This window comes from Pinus tabuliformis, chromosome 1_1 (assembly GCF_031772625.1).
Source record: "Pinus tabuliformis cultivar Carrire ecotype Pingquan chromosome 1_1, CPIR1, whole genome shotgun sequence".
Taxonomy (NCBI): Eukaryota; Viridiplantae; Streptophyta; class Pinopsida; order Pinales; family Pinaceae; genus Pinus; species Pinus tabuliformis.
In genome coordinates, this window is record NC_142297.1 from 99631774 (window position 1) to 99653706 (window position 21933).

Sequence of the window (21933 nt, forward strand, 5' to 3'; positions counted from 1 at the left end):
CATGGAGGAGCTGCGGGAGGGCATTATGCAAGAAAAGCGATAGCACAGAAGATTTTGCATGCTGGATTGTGGTCGCCGACGCTGCATAAGGATTCTAAAGCATATTGTAGGGCATGCGATGCATGTCAGAGAATAGGTAGGCCATCATGGAGGGATGAGCTTCCTTTGAATCTGTAGGTGTTATTGTAGCCATTTGAGAAGTGGGAAATTGATTTTGTAGGACTGATTGAACCTCCAGACAAGAAGACGAGTGCGCGGTATATCATCACCGCGACTGAATATTTGACCAGATGTGTGGAGGCACAACCTGTGAAGGACTGTACAGGGGCAACATCAGCAAAATTTTTATTTGAATATGTGTTGAACAGGTTTGGTTGCCCTAAGTTATTTATGAGCGATCGCGGTAGGAATTTTCTCAATGAAAAGATCAGCGAGTTGACAGAAGAGTTCTAGGTTTATCATTAGAAGAGTACGCCATATCATCCTCAGGCGAATGGAATGGTTGAATATTTTAATAAGATATTGGATAATGCACTGATAAAGGTTTTTAACATGCAGTAGCATTATTGGGACATGTGTGTACCAACAATGTTATGGGCATACAGAACTACTTGCAAAAATCTCACAGGATAGATACCTTTTCGATTGGTCTATGACATAAAATATGTAATGCCTATGGAGTATATCATGCCTAGCCTATGCATAGTGACTTTCCCAGGAATGGCGGACCACAGAGCCTTAGAAGAAAGGTTTGCGCAGCTAATAGAGCTCGAGGAAGATAGGTTTTGCTTGGATTCCATCAGTAAGTTTAAAATTAGTGTGAAAAAGCTTGGCATGATCGACACATCAAACTGCGCACCTTCAAGGTAAATGATTTGGTTTTATTATATGACAGTAAGTTTGATAAGTTTCTAGGAAAATTTGAAATGCACTGGCTGGGACCATATGTTATCAAAGAGATTACATGTGGTGGAGTATTTCAGCTCGCGAAGTTGAATGGAGATCCATTTCCGGGAAGGTTAATTAGAAGTCGATTGAAGCCATACATAGGGGATCCAACCTAATGACTACATGACGGTAGCACAGTCTTAGCGATCCATGAAGCTACAAGGAGGCATGGGACTATAAAATACACCGCCCGGTTTGTAGAGCTACAGGACAAGGGGGCTGCGCGAAAAAGAATGATGTGACAGTACTAGAAGAAGTGCAAAGGGAGCTGTGATATAAGGGGAGAGACCGTGCATCACAACCAGAAAGTGACAGTTACAGTCACTGTTCATGATTTGACAGTGAGGAGAAGGTTAAGAGAAGCGGGGGGATGACATTTAAGGCTGAATCTAAGAGTGAAATCCTTGGATATCTGTCGGAAAATCAGTAATTATGGATGGATTTTGGGGGGAATGGTCGACTTTGAATTCAAATTCACCTATATAAATTATGCATGGACGTCTAGAAAAAAACACTTTGCATCCTTATAATTTCTATGTTGAGTTATCGATTGCATATGAATCACTCATATTGGGAGGATTTAGTAGCAAGCCATGCATTTGCCAAGTTATCAGAGGTAAATCAGACATTCTTCCTGGAAAAGATGCTAGGACCAAGTCCCACAGAAACTATGAGTACTGGTGGAGGAACTGTCGCCTCTGAGGGAGATTCTCCAGAGGTTGTGAGCATGGAGTCACCAGGTGTTGTGCCTACAACATGAGGTCACTTAGGCCAAAACCCACACTGGTGAGAGAAGTCCCCAAACCTAAGAACGAAAGAAGAAGAAGCCCATGCCAGTGCGCGAGTCACTGAGGAAGCAGCTGCTTACACATGTGGAAGCAATGTAGAAGAAAGAGGCAGTCCTCATGGCTAGATTGGGACCTTGCCTACATGAGGCCTACATAGTCTCTGCCAATATTTAGGAAAAAGTGGTGAATTTTCAGAGTACGCAATAGAAGATCAAGCAGGACAATGCAAGACCAGCCACAGAGAAGTTGATGGAGCATATCAAGCTGGAAGCCACATAGAGCACAACTGAGGTAGCATTTGCATATGTGGAGGTGGGGGAACTTTGCAGTAAGATCTCTGCACTAGCCAACTGACTCGAGGGCGAGTCATGATCTTTGTGATGGGGGCATGTTGGGATGGGGTCCCCTGGGTCAAGTTTTGGGGAAAAAGCCCAAGTTTTGATGTATAAAATGTAAAGCCTTCACAAATTGTGGTCATGAAGTGCGTAGATAGTTAAAGAGTTATAAATGGTTTTACCCTTCCTTATGTAAGTACAGTCGCCTTTTTAAGATCTGCACATGGTCCGCAGACCATGAGATTGTATAAATAGGTGCGTCTTAGAGAGTCTAAGGTAGTAATCGATGACGAAGATGAATGTAATGGGTCAATAGAAGGAAGATCGTAGAAGTCTTAGAGTAGAAGGAAGGCTCTGCAGCTATGTGCACAAAGGCCTAGAGTAGAGTCCGAAGCTGAGTGAGCGGACCCCTGCAACTGAGTGCGCAGGGAAGTCTTGAGTTTGTAAGCTGAACTAAGTATTAATAAAGAAGATTATTATAGAAATTCATGTGTTTCGTCTATTTACTTCTGTTATGAATGAATGCGCTTTATGCTGTGATAGATGATGCGTTTATGAAATAATGTTGTATTGATGCGCGACTTTGCTTGATTTATATTGTTATATGAACACAATTACTGTTAAGTGTTACGTGAAGATTGCACTATTACATGTTAAAGTTATTAAATACTTAAGTAGATCTGAGTAAATACTGCGTTAAGAGTAATATTCGATGTGCGTAAGTAGTTGACTTACCTATTCAAGGTCCATGAAATCCAGTCGTAGAACTTCGCAGAGGTCTATAGGTTGGTTAAAGGAAGTTATATCGATAAGCCTTAAGGGCTTAACGATCTGCACAAAGGAAAATTTAGGGAAAAATGACATCACGTTGATCTTTGGGTGCAAAAACTTGGTTCTAACATCCCCCCTATTGCTTCGGCTGAGACTTCAGTCCGCACTCTGCGGATTGATGCCAAAAGGGCCAGTAGTGTAGGGATTTGTTTAGCACAATTAACTTTGAACCTGGGCCATGACCCACCAAGCCAACATGCGACCATACCTTGGGTTAGATATAATCCTTCTTACTCGACGACTGTGCCCATACCTTGGATCCATTTACATGATCTTTTTTCTAGATGACTGCATCCATACCACGATTCATGTATCTTTTATCAAAGATTTCAGTGATGTATATGTATCTATGTTTTCTTTCAGGTTTTTTGATGACATTTTCTGGTTCCATGCATCTACATGTAAAGAGTTTCACCCCTCACTCTTGTTCGGCCTTCACGCTTTAGGGGGCATCTGTTACACAACATTTCGTCACTGTCCCTGTACTCCTTGTTCGTCGATCCTGGAAGAACTATATAATTAACCTCATGTGTTTTCCTATCATGAAGGACATGTGTTTACATCACTCTTTATCTGCATAACATTTCCCTCTTACATCATTTCCAAAGAATATTCCTTCAAACTCAGTTTTAAAGGGCGTTGCTATCCCTCAGTTTCTTCCCCATGCCAATTTGCAAAGTTTAGTACTAATCCTAGCATCGATCAGCACTAGGATCCATCCATTACCTGTGTCGACCCGCTTTTGGAATTTTTTTAAAAATAGAGTCGAAGCTTCCAAGTGTAGATGCTTTGCGAACAAAAGTCTTGTAAATGGTTAGTCGAGATAGAGATGAGAGAGACTATTTGGGATCATTTCCCCTATTAAAATGGAACAAAACAAAAGGGATAATACCTCTCCCATCATAATAAGGATCCATGTCCCCTCTCTCAAGCTATATAAACTTCTCCTTTTCCAACCTCAGCTAGCTAATGGAGGAGCTTGAATAATTTGCAAAATATTGATAGCCTTAGCCTTCTAGTTTGCACTTGTAAAGGGAGAATAAGTTTGTAGTTTGTTTGGTTTGGAGCAAACAGGGAGAAGCCTTGAAATTCTATTGTTTGAGGTGAATCATGAGATGCTAATAGGGGTGTTGGAACCTGGACACGTCAAAGGAAACATGCAACGCTAAGGCGAAGGTTTTACTTTCCTTTTTGTCATAATAATACAACTGATATTTTGTTTCGTATATCAATCGCATATGGTATTTTGTAGCTTAGGAATCCTTAGCCTCTTAAGTAGGTTGAATCTATTGTATGCCATCATGTGTGCTTTGGTTTCTTTTCTATTTGTTTCAGGTGCTTGATTGACATTAAGGAGCTGATCGCTGGAGTAAAGACACAAGAACTTCATCAAAAAAAGATAAGCAATAAAGAGGTAGGATCTCATCCATTTTCAATCTAAGGGAACTTATGTTAGATTGTCTTATTTATGGCTAGACCCAATTCCTTGGGCTAGAGGGATTGCCTCTATCCGTAGAGAGAATCTTCCTACTCCACAAGGTCTCATGATCCTGATCCAACATTGTATCCAATGGTGCACATGATATTTCAGGTCATATCATAACCATGGCCTTTACAACATAAACTTCAGATAGATGTATTCATGAAAAACCATTTTACTTTCACCCTTAGCCCTTTGATCTTTTCCTCCTTATATAGTTTTAGCCTTGCTCAATACCTCGGACCAAAACAACACTTAGAACCTGTGGTATTCATGGAGAGGATCAAGTAACCATTATTTTGCTCAATATTTTGGGCTATTACCATGGTATGGATCCTTGGTATTCATTAATCTTAATTTTCCATCCCATATGTGCTTTTCCTCTTGTGAAAGTGCATGCATACATATACATGCCTTTTACTTTGTGAATCCACTTGTATACACTATTTGGACTAGGTGAACCGGCATATACATCTTAACACATTCTTTTTCTTCAATTGCTTGATTTTGATATTTAGTCCTTTGTCCCATCATCCTATTATTCTATAACATTCTCTGTTACCTTTGAATTGGCCTGTTACAACGTGAGTTTCCCTTTATCAAATCTGACTGACCTGTGAGTGGATTTCCATCAAGGACAACACATGTATCGTAATGCCAACAATCTCCCCCTTTGGACTTGATGGCAACCATATTGGTGTTGATTACTTCAAGTTGTAGAACCTATTAGATATATCAAGAAACACCAAGATACTCTACCCCTTTGACATCAAGAGAAAGGGCGGACCAAGATATTCTCCTCCTTAGTACATACTGAGATGCACTGGACTGTTCATGCTCCCCCTGAGCATATGCAGAATCTACAGAAATATTTTTCAAAATAATAACATGACTCTATAACTCAACTATGTGAGTATTACTTTCTTATCACCAATGACTCATACATACATCAATCACCCAACCAAGTGGGGATATACCAAATGTTCATACATGAATTGAAAAATTGCAATTATTACATCATCCTTCCCATGCATAATGGGGGTACAAATTACATCAAATGTCCAAAAGGACTCATTCATAATAGACTATGACAGAAAGAGACATATTATTACACCATAAGTCTTTACATGACCTTTACAACAAATGATATGGATATCTGAGACCATCGCTGAATTTAGCAACCATGATACCAACAATGCATAATGTTTTCGAAGGCTCATGCTCCTCTTGAACCTGTGCTACCTATGCATTGCCAACAATTTATTCATCAAGGAATCTTCATCAATCAAATAAATAGTAATGAACAAATCATATCAACAGACTGTAACCATCAATATCAGATTGAACACCAATGTCAGAAACTGATTTTGAATCTGACCCACTATGTTTCTATCAGAAAAGCACATATGCTACTACAGCCACAAAAACTCACACGTGACTCTGCTTCAAGAAACCCGCGTATAGTAAACATTCCTTTGAAACTGGTTTTAACAATAGGATGAGGAAGAAACAAATCCTAGCTTTTGTCTGAGATATTCAAATCCTTCTCTGGGAAGCGGTTTGGTAAATATATCAACAACCTATTCTTTGGAGGGAACATACTCCAATTTAACCTTTTGTTCAAGCACTGGTTCTTGTAGAAAGTGGTACTTAATGGGTATGTGCTTGGTCTTGGAGTGCATGATTGAATTTTTCAAAATACTAATCGCACTTTTATTATCACATAGAATGGATATGGGTGGAGAACATGTGATTTGAATATCTTGTAATATTTGTGTCATCTAGAGTAGTTGTGTGCAACAATATGCAACATCCACATATTCTGCTTTAGTTGTGGATAATGAAATTAAACTTTTTTTGTTGATGAACCAAGATACTAATTGTGATCCCATATAGAATGCACCTCCACTAGTTCTGTTTTGTTCATCAACATTTCTAGCCCAATCTGCATCTGTAGATGCATGAAGAGTGAGATATGTATCTTTAGGATACCATAGACAAAAGTCTTGAGTTCCTTGGAGATATTTGAATATTATTTTTACAGCCTGAAGATGTGATTCCTTTGGATTAGCTTGGAACCTTCCAACAATTCCTACTGCATGCATGATATATGGCTGGTATTTGTTAGATAAAGTAGACTTCCAATCATAGATTTGTATGCTGGTTGATTCAATGTAGGAGATTCATCATTAGAACTAAGACTACATCCTGTTACCATTGGAGTACATACTGGTTTTGAATCTTACATTCCGTACTTCTTCAGAATCTGCTTAATATATTTAGTTTGTGAAAGAAAGTTGCCATCTTTTGTTTGTTTTACTTGTAGACCAAGAAAATAAGTTAGTTATCCAAGTAAATACATTTCAAATTCTTGTTGCATAATAGAAGCAAAGTTTTGACTCATAGATTCTTCATTATTGCCAAAGATGATATCATCAACATAAACAACAACAATTAGCAGTTTATCATTCTTAATTTTTGTATATAAATTGTTGTATGCAAATCCTTTTGTGAAACCTTGTTGTTTAAGATATTTGTCAAGACGATAATACCATGCCCTTGGAGCTTGTTTCAGTCCATATAGAGCCTTTTTGAGTTTGCATACAAGCTTTGCATCATTTCCTAGAATGAATCCTTCTGGTTGTTCAATATATACTTATTCTTCTAAATCTCCATTAAGAAATGCAGATTTTACATCCATTTGATACACTTTGAATTTTTGAAAACTTGAAAGAGCAAGAAACATTCTTATGGCTTCAAGTCTAGCAACAGGTGCAAAAGTTTATTCAAAGTCTATACCTTCTTGTTGAACATACCCTTTACAAACAAGCATTTGTTTATTTCTAATCACCTCTCCATTTTCATTCAATTTATTCTTGAATATCCATTTTGTTATTGTAACATTTTTATCATGAGGTCTATGAACTAATTCCCAAGTATCATTCTTTCCAATTTGGTCAAGTTCTTCATCCATGGCCTTAACCCAACATTCATCTCTGCTAGCTTCATTTACATTTTGTGGTTCTATGGAGGATAATGATGCTAGATAAATAGAAGCTCCTACAGGAGTTCTTCTTGTTTGTACTCCAAACCCTTTTTCTCCTAGAAGTTGAGATTCTGGATGATTCTTTTGAACATACCTGGATGGAGCCTTTTCTCTGTCAAATGTATCTTCTTCTAATGTTCCATTGGTTTTGTCCTCTATATCATTTCGATTTGATATGGGAAAACATTCACTGTCTTCATCATTATCATCTTCCTTTGCTAATGCCACCTATTCTAGATTTCTGCATGCTTCATCGATTACAACATCAATGCATTCAATAATTTTTCAAAGTCTCTTATTATAACATTTGCATCCTTTAATTCTAGATGAATAATCGAGGAATATTCCTTCGCCTTCTTTAGGTTCAAACTTACCAAGTTTTTCATTAGTCTTTTTGATGAAACATTTTCTTCCAAAAACTATGAAGTGTTTTACAGTAGGAGGCTTACCATACCAAAGTTCATATGGAGTTTGATCACTATTTACACAAACATGAGCTTTGTTGAGAATATTTACTACAGTATGTGCAGCTTCACCCCAGAAGGTGTCAGGAGTTCCAGATTCATCAAGCATAGCTCGAGCCATTTTTTGAATTGTTCTATTCATTCTTTCCACCACACCATTTTGTTGAGGAGTTCTGGAAATTGAGAACTGTCTCTTTATTCCATGTTGTTCATAAAATTCAAAAAATTCATCTGATATGAATTCTCCTCCCTGATTAGATATGAGACATTTGATTTTTAGATCTAATTCATTTTCAACTAAAGCTTTTAAGACTTTAAACTTTTCAAATGCTTCATCTTTATTCTTTAGTAAACCAATCCAATACATTCTAGAAAAATCATCAATGAATAAAATGTAGTATTCTTCTCCACAAGGTGAATTTTTACTTGTTGGCCCACACAAATTAGTATGAATGAGTTCAAGGGGCTTACTTGCTGATCCTTCCTTGGCATTGAATTGTACTCTGGTTTGATTACTGAATTGACATGGTTTGTAGATGGTATTTTCTAGGATGATGATATCTGGAAGATCTCGAACAACATTGAGCCTGTGTGATTTTCTTATTTTAGAAAAGCTTATATGCCCCAATATTTTGTGCCATAACTAGCTCTCTTTTGTTTTTCGTAGATAACATTGTCCTTGACCTCCTTTTAGTATATATATATTGCTTGGAGTTCTTGTACCTTTGATTATGGTCTTTCCTGTGTCAAGATCATGAACCACACATTCTTTTGTTCGAAACACAACTTCATTTCCTTGATCACACATTTGACTAACACTAAAAAAGTTATGCTTTAAATCATCCACATACATAACATTTCCAGCTTTAACCTTTTCTTTTAAATAAACATAACCTTTACCCTTAAGGACAGTTGGTGTGTCATTTCCAAAAGAGACATTCTTTTCCTTTTCTAAATCTTTGTATGAAAGGATTTTATCTTTATCACCTATAATGTATTTAGAGCATTCACTATCAATGTACCACTGATTTTCTTTTCCTTCTGCAAACAAAGCTAGATGCCACATCTTTCTGACTGGAATTCCTTCCTTTTCCATACCTTGGAATTTGATGATGTTTGTTCCTTTTGAATTGTTGCCTAGAATTTGCTTATGCATTCAGATTCTTCATGACCACAGTTATTGCAAAATGAACATTCAATTTCATCTTCAAGAGGAGAGATTTATTATAAGAGATTTCCTTGATTCCTGTCATGCTCCTTTGTTTTCTTGCTTCTCTAGTCATGATAGTTTTGTAAGCAACATTGAGCAACCTTATGACCAAAGTTATGGCATGAAAAAAATTGTCCATTAAAGAAGAAGTTTCTGTGATCATAAAATCCTTTGGTATTGTTCGCCTTTTGGTTGGTTCTTCTATTGATGTTATCCCTTGGAGTAAAATGAGCATGATTTACTTGGGGAGTACCTTTACGATTTTTCTGAGGATTGACACATTGTTCATTGGTTTTTTCTGCATCAAGATAGCTTTTGGTGATGGCTGAAGGCTTTTCTGGTTGGGATGTTTCTCCAATGTATCTAAGACCAGTATTTATAAGAGGAGAACATTGAACCTTGATGATTTCATCTAAGGTTTCTGATCCTTTAGAAAATCTAAGATTCAAAGATTTTGTCTTCTCAAGTTCTTTTCTTAGACCCACTACTTCACATTATAATTTTTCATTGTGATTTTCTCTTTTAGTGAGTTGATGTGTCAAGGTGTCTATGACCATATTCTTTTCTTCCAAATAGATTTAAGTTGAGTGATTTCTTCAAGAAAATCTTCCTCTTCTAAGGCATCCATAAAATCACCATTGTCATAAGCCATGAGTAGTTTCATTTCTTGTTCAGATTCATCTTCATCACTATTAGACAAGCCATCACTATCTTCATGAGTATAATAACTTATTCTATTAACAAACTCTTTTCTATTACATTTTGTAGACTCCTTTCCTTTGTCATGATTATCTTTATGAGGAAATTTAGCAACATAATGACCAAATCTACCACAAGAAAAACATTTGAAGGGAAGCTAACCTTTGAATCTTCTGGAACCCCTTTGAAGTTTCTTCACAAAGTTTACCCCATCTTCTTCTGATATATATTCTGATTCCTTGAAATATTCCTTTTCTTTTCCCTTTGCCGAGGCTTTGAAAGTGACTTCTCTGATATTTGATGGACCTCCTTTTTTCATTTCAAAGGCAATTAAAATTCCATGAAGTTGAACAACAATAATAGATTGGAGATCCTGCTTCTCTTCAATGGCACATAATTTTGACTCAAACTTAGAAGATAGAGATCTCAAAATTTTCTCTACTAAAGTGGCCTCCTTTATTTCTTTACCCAGATTCTTCATACAATTTACAATCTCATCTACTCGTAAAAAGTAACTAGCAATACTTTCATCAATATGCATCTTGAGAGTTTCATACTGAATTCTGAGAGTTTGGAGCTTAGCACGTTTTAGCTAGAAGTCTCCTTCGTAGATATGAATGATTTTGTCCCATATTGCTTTGGTTATGTTGAGTTGCATGAATTTGATGAATTCTGATTCTGATATACTTCCCAATAATGCATTGGAAACTTTGGCATTGTTTTCATATGCTTTCTTTTCTGATGGATCTGTGGGGATTGCTGCTAGATATTGGTATCCTCCTTCCACAATTGCCCAAAAATCAGCTCCAAGTGACTGAAGATAGGCTCTGGTTCTTATCTTCTAATATGCTAAGTTATTTTCGTTGAATATTGGTGGCCTGATAGATCCCATTCCTTCATGATTGTTCATCTTCAGAGATCTCCCTTCAAGTGATCAAGCTTCTTCTAAAGGACTTGCTTTGATACCAATTGTTGGGAAAAATACTAGGGGGGGTGGCGGAGTCAGTATTTACACTTTCATAATAATGATTTTCCTTTTCAAACTAGATACACTATTTTACATAAGCCAACCAGCATATGTCCACACCTTTAAGGAATGAAACCAATGTATATATAATAAACTTTGATATATAGCTAATTCTTTATCTTAAATCAGAGTGTGATGCATTTACTAAGAAGTAAACAGATGCATTAAGAATAGGGTAAATCAACGCACATAAGAAACACACATGAACACCAAGATTTTTCAAGTGGAAACCCAATGTGGGAAAAAACTACCGTTGTTGTTGTTGTCAGTCTTCAATCTTCTTATAATAAAAAGTGTTTACAAGTTTGTACTGGTGTAGACTTTTCTAGTACACAAGCATCTACTTGCTGGAGGCTCTAACCTTCCCTTGTTTTCCATATTCTACTGGAAGGGAGCTCCAACCCCTAAGATTTTGTACTGGCTGATATGTTTACCAGTATGTAGGTTCCAACCTATAGAAGGCTACTACCTTCACTCTTCTTCCAAGGACCATGTTTCATAAATTTTCAAACTAGATACTCTTGGTACACAACAATAAAATATGTAGGGCACGTTTCATCAAATTTCTATATTGGACCCATCAGTAACATTGAAGCTCAAATTCAATCACCACTGTAATAAAACCATCAAATACAACTGCATCAACTAGTAGTCAATCTAAACAATGAGATCACCAGAACACAGAGTTGAACCCAAAGCACTGCATCAACAAACAAAACCAACTGCAACCTAAAAATTCATATGTCAGAATGTACACGCTACTTCAGTGAAGACAACCTAGATCTATATGCTACTTCCTTTAACCCAACCTGCATATACCTCTAAATATACTGACTCATAAAACCTCTGAACCAAAAGCTGTATCAATCAGTGACATTCTGAAGATCTACTGTCAAATTACATAGTTCTAAATAGATAGCAGCAAAGATCACCATTCTCACTCATTCAATCAATCAAATAGAATCAATTTCCTTATACAATCAGATTTAATTTCAGATATTATGAAGACATCATTGATAGATAACATTAAAACATCATCATTGATAAGATAGATCAATCATCTTTGAACAACAAGCTTTTCGTCTGCATATGTTACTTGGAAGTGCCGAACCAGCATGTATACACACCTTCACCAAGGCGAACCTATGTATAGATCTGCAAATAATAACTTATAACTTTGCAGCTATTCCAGACTTCAGACATACCCATATCACAACATTTAAAGGATAAAACATGTGTTAGCATTCAGATCTATCCCATCCATTATCAGATCATACAATGATAAGTCATTTCAGGTCTCATGATCCTGATCCAAAATTTTATCCAGTAGTGCATAAGATATTTCAAATCATATCATAACCATAACCTTTACAACATAAACTTCAGATAGATGTATTCATGAAAAACCCTTTTACTTGCACCCTTATCCCTTTGATCTTCTCCTCCTTATCTAGTTTTAGCCTTTCTCAATACCTCAGACCAAAACAACACTTAGAACCTATGGTATTCTTGGATGGGATCAAGTAATTGTTATTTCGCTCAATAGTGTGGGTTATTACCATGGTATGGATCCTTGGTATTCATTAATCTTAATTTTCCATCCCATATGTGCTTTTCCTCTTGTGAAAGTGCGTGCATATGTATACACGCCTTTTGTTCTATGAACCCGCTTGTATATACTATTTGGACGTGGTGAATGGCGTATACAACTTAAAAAAAATCTTTTTCTTCAATTGATTGATTCTGATCTCTAGACCTTTGTCCCATCATCTTGTTCTTTTGTACCATTCCCTGTTACCTCTGAATTGACCTATTACACTGCGAATTTCCCTTTATCAAACCTGAACTGACCTGTGAGTGGGTTTCCATCAAGGAGAACACATGTACCATAACGCCAACACCTACCACAAATCCTATAGTACTTGGAGAGATCTTTCCAACAAGGTATTGTATGCACCAAATAGAGATAATATGACCAAGTTATGACCTCGTGAATTTGGCTACCCAACTAACCCCAATGAGGTGCACAAATTCTTGATGTTCCATCTCCCGGGGTTAGGATTTTGGTTGTTTAGGGCTTTCCCTTATTGTTCAATAATAAATAGGCCCTTGAGCCTCTTTGTAACACAATTCGGAGACATGTAGCCACCAAATCTCTTCTAAGAGATAAGCTACCATCGTCCGAGCTAGTTTATTTCCATTTTTTGTAAGCATATTTCAGTATTTTGATATTAATGAAATGAAGTGTTATTTCTGTTGTATCTTTGTATTTATGGTTATATTTGTAATTGGTTGCGTTCCTGTTGAAGTTTGTATCATCAAAATTAGAGAAGATGACCTATTGTGGCCATTGAAATAAAGGATGGCTTGATATTTGATGACTAAACTATTGGTAGTTATGAAAATATGTGGGCAAGATGGTGAGGACTTATTTTATAATTTATATGTCTTTGCAATCTTGGATGAATGTATTGATCCTTATTGAGCCTATGAATTCAATATAGGTAAAGTTATTTGTTAAAATTAGCTACTCTAATAAATGATAGGTGAGCTATGGATATCTAAGATAAATATTGAACAAAGATGTTAAAGTTGTAGATGAAGACACAAATTATGTGCATGAATTTAAAGGTTCAAGATGTAGCTCTACTCAGTGTGTTCTTAGCAGGTGACTGAGGAGTGAAGAATTACTCATGTAATGCAATTTGCACAATGATTTTTTACAGGTGAGAAAGTAGAGGCATGCTCAAGTAATGATGGATACTTGTCTTGGTGTGTTCAAGGTGCATTAGAGAAAATTTGAGGTATAAAATGGGCCTAAAAAAAAATGCACAACCAAAATCAACTTTATAAGAACCAATAGGATTTAAGATGTTGATTTCAACCATGGGGGATGATTCACCATTTTTGGAGTAAAAAAAAAAAAAAAAAAAAAAACTTTTGCGACCCATATTTTCAACTTATCTTCTTACGGTTTTACTCAAATTTCGAGCAGGGGAAATCGTTGGATGCATAATTTAATTCCTCATTGAAGGAGTACCCATGTTGCATACTTTTAATGGACCCTTCTTCATGAAAAAGAAAAAATACATGGAGATCGTGATTGCAATCACGTTTGCTCATGTATTTCTCATTTTTTGTGTAGCAGGGTCCATCAAAAGTATGAAACATGGGTACTCCTTGGATGAGGAATTAAATTTTGCATCCGGTGAGTTCTCTCTTGAAATTTGAGTAAAACCGTAGGGGAGATAAGTTGAAAATACGAGTTTAAAAAGTAGTTTATTATTTTTTTCCTCTAAAATTTGATGATGTAATCTAATCTTATTTTATTATTTCCACTATTATTTTATAATATTCCTTAGGAGGTCCATTTTAGACCTCAAAATTTCTCTAATATGAGAAGCACAGATATCCAAGATGTCCATGATGTGAATAATTGCATAAGAGAGGTATGGTATTCCTACCATGTGTCATTATCTCTTGTTCGTAATTTGTATTGTTGCAATATTGTGCAATGTAAAAGTCATTCTTGAGCTTGTTGAGTAAGAATTGTTATTGCTAGAAATGAGTTCTAGCTACATGTTTTGATCCTTGAACTATTTGTCAAGTGGTGCACTATAAGTCCTCATTGGAAAGAGAAAAAAATGGAAGACTGAGATGGATACATCATGTATCCAGACTACTTTCCTATAGAACTGATAAGTACAACAAATGACACCCATGTATCGTAGAAAATGGAAGTAGGTCCATGTGATGGTCAATTACTCAGTATTCATGATTGGATTGATGTTAAGCCATTGACTATAATAGGTTCCATATTAATATGATGTATTAGTGGTATGATTGGTTTCCAACTAGCACAAGACAATGATTATTCATTTGAAGGAAGGAGCATGAACATTTCCTTGGTTTTGAGATGAAAACAAGTTGCATTATTCTTGCTTAAGAAACTAAGATTGATTACATGCTAGATTTTGAAGAGGAATTGAGATATTGTAGCATGTCAGGCGAGGGGGGAGGGGGTGACAAAGAGGTCCTAGATACAACAAAGAGTTCTTTGGAGCTTTTTCCAAGAGAAGCAAGTGATAGTTCCGAATGAATCATTATGGTAGTAGAGGATATTTGTTGTGGCGACAATAGAAATTGGATGATGGTGGGAAAATAATGTAAAATTATGTGAGTTGAATAATAAAATACTCATGACAATATTGTAATGTGAGTCATGCATTGTAGTCATAGAAAGTCTATATGTCATGTTTTTTATTTGATATAGTGGTCTTGAAAAGTTTGTACCTGGTATCAACATGAGATGGAGTGTGTTGTATGTACTTGGATCTGTGTAACATCTAAAGGGCATATCACTGTAAGACTTGGAGAGACATGCATATCCCTTTGTCAAGTGTCTATGATGAATTAGATAACTTGTCCAGTTTAGTTCAATAGCCTATTTTAGGGAATTTTTTTACTACTTGGAGGAGTGGGCCATGAGTTGGCTAGATTCTCTATGAGTGGACCATATTGTTAGTTGTAGACTCTAGAGGTGAAGTTTTACATTTAGGGGGAGTTCATTAGTCGATTGAATGAACCATGTGCACAAAGGACATCGTAGTAAACCAATGGTTGCAACAATTAGTTACCCATGCATTTTCTCAAGTGGTTGTTTCTTTTAATGGACATCAATAATTTGGTGATTTTTGCATGATCCAGTTATGAAGTGCGAGAACCAAGTTGGACTGGAGGTAGAATTTACTATTGAGGATGTTCTTAAGTCATAGTGAAGCATTTTTTATAGAGGAGATGATGTTGAAGACCTCAACAAATGACAATGAATATAAGTAGTGGTTAAGAGGGAGTAGAGTAAGTAACTCATACTTGTCTTATGTGTTTGATTATAGTTGGTTGTTGAGATTATTAGTCTTTATTAGGTAGAGATAATTCTCTATGAGGAGTATGTTCTAATTCTTTAGGAGTAGTTGAATTTGCGAGATTTTTCGATTAATTATATTCCTAAATTGGTGTGTGGTTGATAAATAAAAACTAATGGAAAAAAATGAAACAACCTTTTGTATAATATTTTGACAATTTTTTTCATTCTAGCATTAATGTTATCCACCCCTTTTTTGTTATTATAGACGCTAAAATACTTACACCATGATTATGTAATTGATACAAAATGCATACTCTAATTGGTTTAGGCAGAAAGTTTTGACAATGTTTAAATAATAACAATGTTCTCCTTAAGTCAATAGTTTTGAAACATCTTATGTTGTCTCCGTACTTTAAAAGTAAATGTGGATACAATTATAAGGAAAAGACTGACCTTGAAATTGTCTACGTAATTACAAATCTATCTACATGATTAGAAATTTGATAAGCATATATACACAATTGGTTTGAGAACCTTAGGATGTAGTCATTTAAAACATGTTTCCAGATTTTGAGAACCTTAGGAGGCAGTGATTAAAACATGCTTCAAGATTGTGAGAAGCTTTTGACGTGAGTATTCCAAAAAGGTACAAGCAGGTGCAAAAAATACCTTCTAGTGCATCTTATTACGTTTTATGAAAATTGCAACCATAAATGCAATGCTAATGTATAGGCATCAAAGATGCTTGTCATCCAAATTAGAAGGTACAAAGCACGATGCTTGTCATCCAAATTAGATGGTGCAGGGCTCGTCATGAGACATCTAACTAGGACCAGTGAGGAAGATAGCAAACAAAAATTAGTGATTGAAGTAGGAAACATAAATGTAGTTGTAGCTATAACTTAACCAATTGCCATATTGGAAAATGCCTACATAGCTTACGAAACCACTAGGGTTTTCGGGCTCATTGGATGATGACACAGTTTAATTAACACTAGTTGTAAGCAATTTTTAGATAAGAGTTTTAGGGAAGCTCAAGAAATTAAGTATCCATTGTTGTGAAGTGTGGAGAAGAATCATGGATGGCATGGTTGTCTTTATACAACTAGAGTGTTGTTAGATTGACCATTATTGAAGATTGACACATTTTCAATAAAAGCTATCCCTTGTATAACAATTAGTATAATAGGTGAGATTCGAGAATTAAAAGGTTTAAAACAATAGTGATATTAGTTAGACACGTTTTCACTAAAAGCTATCCCTTGTGTAACCATTAGTATAATAGGTGAGATTTGAGAACTAAAATGTTTAAGAAAATGATGATATTAGTTAATCGATATTAATGATTAATGGGTTTTCAAAAAAATATCTCTAAACATGCATTCGACATAATTATAATTATAATTCTTTTAAATAAAAATAATAAAAATTATATTTATTAAATGTCCGGTATAAATTTCATGTAACTAATCAAAAATCAAAAGTATATGCAAAATTACAATACACTTACCTATCCGCAACTATAATAACATTCAATAAAAAAAATTCTCACATTAAGGAAAAAATTATATCATACATAACATAATATTTGCAATGTTACTTTTATTCTTGAAAAAATAAATTAGAAAGATTAATCTTAACATTTTCACTTTTCCTAATTAATTTTCATCACTATTCTGTCTCCCCGTTAATTTGATACAAGTTGGAGAGTTTTTCTATTCATTTGGGCAATCTCCTCCTAAATGAACACCGCATTATCTTACATAATTCAAAATTAGGCTTGAATCTATAATTCAACACATTATGAGTACCACTATATTCGCAAAATTCTCACAACACCATATATGCAATCTCTAACAATGGAAAGTCGCTAGTCCCAACCTGTAACTACCTCAGCTCAGGGAATCTGTGGATCCAAATTTTCTCTAACAATTCAAAACCCCCACTCCCGACGTGTAACTCCTTTCCTTATGTTAGCTAGCTTTTCTAATCCCAATTTCAAGCATGAACATCAAATATGACCAAATATTTAATTCTGGGCATTACTCAGTCCCTGATCAAAGATTCACACCTAGAGAGTCCCATTATGATCTGACACCACAGGCAAATAAGCTGCAAGTTTTCTAACATTGGAAGATCGCCACTCTTCATTTCCAGTCCTTCAAACTCTCACAATCAAATAGAAATAATGTCATTAAACAAGGTAATCTCTTCACTCCCGATCTCTTCAAGGAACTACAATAACTTAAGTGGAGTGAGAGGCATGAGGAATCACCATTAGGCCCCCACATCATTATAATTTGAGATGCTTTATATTTCTCAGCTCTCTGATGCTATCTTCCAATGAATTTAGTGATTCTTAGTCTTCAAGGTTCAAAAATATCATATGAGAAAGAATACCTGTGCTTTTTGGAAAATTCCTCAATTGGGAGCAGCCACTCAATTTCATAAACTCAAGTTGTCTAAATTTCCCCCTTTACGTTGGCAACGTCAATATTTTGCTCTCAGAGAGATCAAAAACCTCTAGAAACTTGACAATTCAGAGAAATCCTTCTACAACCTATGTAATTCTTTTATTGTTGGCTAATACCAAATTCACAAGTTTTGGGAAAATGAGATCTGTCAGGATATCATGATATCAGTATAACCAACAGATAGTCGTTTTCAATCCTTGATCTCATCTTTGCTAGGGAAATTTTGTAAATGTGAACCTATGGAAAATAACCATTTGGGCCTCATTTATGCATATAAAAATTTCCAGGTCTTGCAGAACATCATAAACGTTTACTTACTTTCCATCATTGCCAACAAAAAATTCCAACAAGAACATACTTACCAGTGCATTTATGTACTCATGCCCAGCATCCATTTCGGTGATTAAATTTTCTGCGCTCCACATTTTCACCAGCGTCTCCACATCAATCTATGCATGCTCATGAAACACATCACATGATAGAAAGAGAATTTTAAGTTAGTACAACTAAATCATTATGACTCCATCTAAGTTGCTGATAGACATCTACATCAATGGTGTTGTGTCTGGTTCGGAAGGAAGGATCTACATTTATCATTAAATTCAAAGCACACTTCTAATCATCATCAGTCTGTTTCAACCTCATTGCTACGACGACTACATTGAGAGCCAATGGCAATCCTCAACACTGGAAGGCAATTTTGTTAACAATATCTTCCATGCTCTCCTTTGGAACAACCCCATTTGCAAAGGCTTCTCTTTTGAAGAAGACACACCTTTCCTCTGTTGACAGGGGTTGTATCCTCAAGGAATAGCACTCACTTTCCCCTATTGTTCCAATCACATATATGATGCAATCACATATATGATGCAACTGGAGATTAATACTTTGCTACAATTATGATCCCCAAATTTGACACCAACTTCATTAATGAGATCAATTGGATGCCACATATCGTCCAGTATCAGAATAAATTTCTTCTCTCCTAGCACTTCAAACAATTCCATATTCCTCTTATCATTGTCAGGACTTCCATGCAGATTCAGTATCTCGGCAATGACACCCTGCAACTTTTCAATATGATACTGTTGAGAAACCCTAAGCCAAATTACCACATCAAAAATACCACTCACCTCTTTGTAATTGTTGTAGAGCAGTTTAAGCAATGGCGTCTTTCCAACTCCTCCCATCCCATGAACACCAGTCATCCTAGATCGGGGATGAGCTTCCCTAAGCCATGCCTGCAGCTAAGTAGATTCAATGATCAACCCTACAAAGCCGGAATCTAGAAAATCTTGAAGAAGCGCCTTTGCCTAGGCACCACGTTGGACACAATTTGTTTGAGTATTGGCTGATATTGATAAATAAATATAAATTAAAGATTGAGATTGATATTCATAATAATTATATAATTTTTTAATTTTAATTAAATTAATTAATTTAAAAAATATTTAAATATGAAGTGAGTTATGATTTTTTTTTAACATAAAGTGTGACTCAATCTCCATAACTAAGAATCTTATTTCATATTTTTTCAAATATATGTGTCTAATTTATATATTAATTCTTTTTATTATTTGTTAATAATAATAATTTAAAATAAATTTGTAATTTATTTAATTTTTATGAATTTTTAAATTTTGGTCACCTAAAATATATTATATCATAATGGTTTTAATATTTATAATGAATTAACATTTATGATATTTAAGTGAAACAACATAATTAAATAGTTAATAGGAAAAAAAACCATAACTAAATAGCTAATAGAAATATAATTATTACAAGAAAAAATCTATACATTATGTGGAATTACATAATAGTATAAGATGCAGACTTTTGCTAAATATTTTGCTTTGAATCTTGCACTGTTAATCATTTTTTAACATTAAACAAAAAAAAATAAATGTATTGTAGATCGTAGCATTATACAAAAGATGTATGCAAAAATATATTTTCCATCTTTCAAAATAAAGCTTTTATGAGTGTTTGTTCTGTAAGCCTAATGTAAGAGAAGGATAAATGAAAGTATGATTATCGAAGTAAGATAACGGATTGACGAAACACCCTTTGGGTTTTGCGCCTCCTCACCACAAGTGAGGCCTTTCCAGTGACCAGGTCCCATCCCTCCCTAATGTTAACAACATGCAGGTCTTTCCCAAACATTCACATTAAGAGATCCGCTTCCAATTTTCGTTTCCTCGCTTGTCATCCGGATATTCCGTTGGCGGAGTTCTCGTTTTCATGCGAGTTCGTCAGATGACATGAAAATTCACCTAACTCACACAACCGCACATCCTGAATTCTCACCTTCGTTAGTCTAAGTTCCATTCGATCCAAGATCATTTTAAAGCCCTTGCACCCTCAAATGGAGAAAATTGAAACGCCTACAAATATGAGTCCAATGTTCAAATATCGGTCCAATGTTCAACGCGAGTAGCGAAGTGAAAAATAGGAAATTTTGCGAGTTGCAGATTCCAGGTCTGGTTAATAGGCATGCACCCTCAAACGGAGAAAAATGAAACCACTTGTGTTGATCGGATTTCAAATATTGGTTCAATGTTCAACACGAACGGATCCTAGATTCTGTAAATAACATGCAAAAATCACAATAGACGTTTATACCTGAACGTCGCTCATATTGTAAGTTCAAAATAGGAAATGTCAAAACCTGCCCAGATTCCAAGTCTGGTTAATAAGCATAATGTTTGTTTTTTGTTGTTTTTGATGGTGATGTTCAAAACCCAAATTTTAAAAACCTTCATCCTCCACATTACCAAAAACCAATTTGTAAAACCAGGAATTCTCCATGTTACTAAAACCCAATTTATTCAAACTATTATATAAAGGAAAAGTTGTTCTGGGTTGCACACCACTGGTTGTTCAGGGTTGCACATAGCTGGTTCTTGTTTGTCAAGGTTAGGAGTGCACCAAAATTGATTGCAAAAAAATGCAGGTTAACTCGCTCATCAACCATTGCGGTAACTTGTTGGTCAGTCATTATGGAAACTCACTTGTTAAACTTGGTTAACCATTGCGGAAAATTAATTTTTTACCATTGCGGTAACTCACTAGTTGACCGTTGAGACAAATCGATGGTTTACCATTGTGGCAACACGATGGTTTATAGTTGGGAGTCCTTACAGTTGTGGAAACTCGCTAGGTCACCATCGTGGCAACTCGTTGGGTCACTATTGTAGCACATTCTAGGTTACCGTTGCAGCAACTCATTGGTCAGAAAATGGTAAAGAAAGTCAAATGGGAAACAATCATTGCCCTTCTGGTGCAAGACCCTAAAGAAAATCTCATCTTTTATAGAACGGATTTAGATTGGTCTGAAGTACATGGAAAACACATGGAGATTGATTGGATTGAAAAAATCCCTTCAACTATAATTGGAGACTTTATTAGAGGAGAGGAAATGGACTTGGATGCTCCATGTTCTTTCACCAGAGTACAAAATAAATGCCTAGACTCAAGGCCTACTACTTCCTTGCTATATGAAGTGTAAGTTTTTTAGAGATGTGTTGTTTAGATTTTGGTATTAATAGTGCTCGATCATTTTTCATGGATTCATATGTATTGACTTTTCAAACATTTTTATGCAGCTATGCTTGTTCATATGGCCCGACGATAGAAGAGGACAAGATGAAATGAAGTGAAGATCCCCATTTGTGAAAAAGAGGGGTTTCCAATGCCATTTCATTGTAAAAGTTATGGTTAAAATCCTTGAGATAACGATAATAACATATAACATGTATGAG

General features: G+C 35.5%; 1 protein-coding gene across 1 annotated transcript in view; it reads right to left on the reverse strand.

Annotated features, from left to right (window-relative positions):
- LOC149211842 (putative disease resistance protein At1g63360) overlaps positions 1-19377 on the reverse strand; it is a 35503-nt gene extending 16126 nt beyond the window's left edge. The window contains exons 1-2 of the mRNA XM_089388489.1: positions 19057-19377; positions 18532-18618 (exon numbers count right to left, since the gene is read on the reverse strand). Coding sequence (XP_089244615.1) covers positions 18532-18618; positions 19057-19377 — 408 coding nt within the window. The remainder of the gene's footprint in view (positions 1-18531; positions 18619-19056) is intronic.
- Between the last annotated feature and the right edge of the window lie 2556 nt (positions 19378-21933).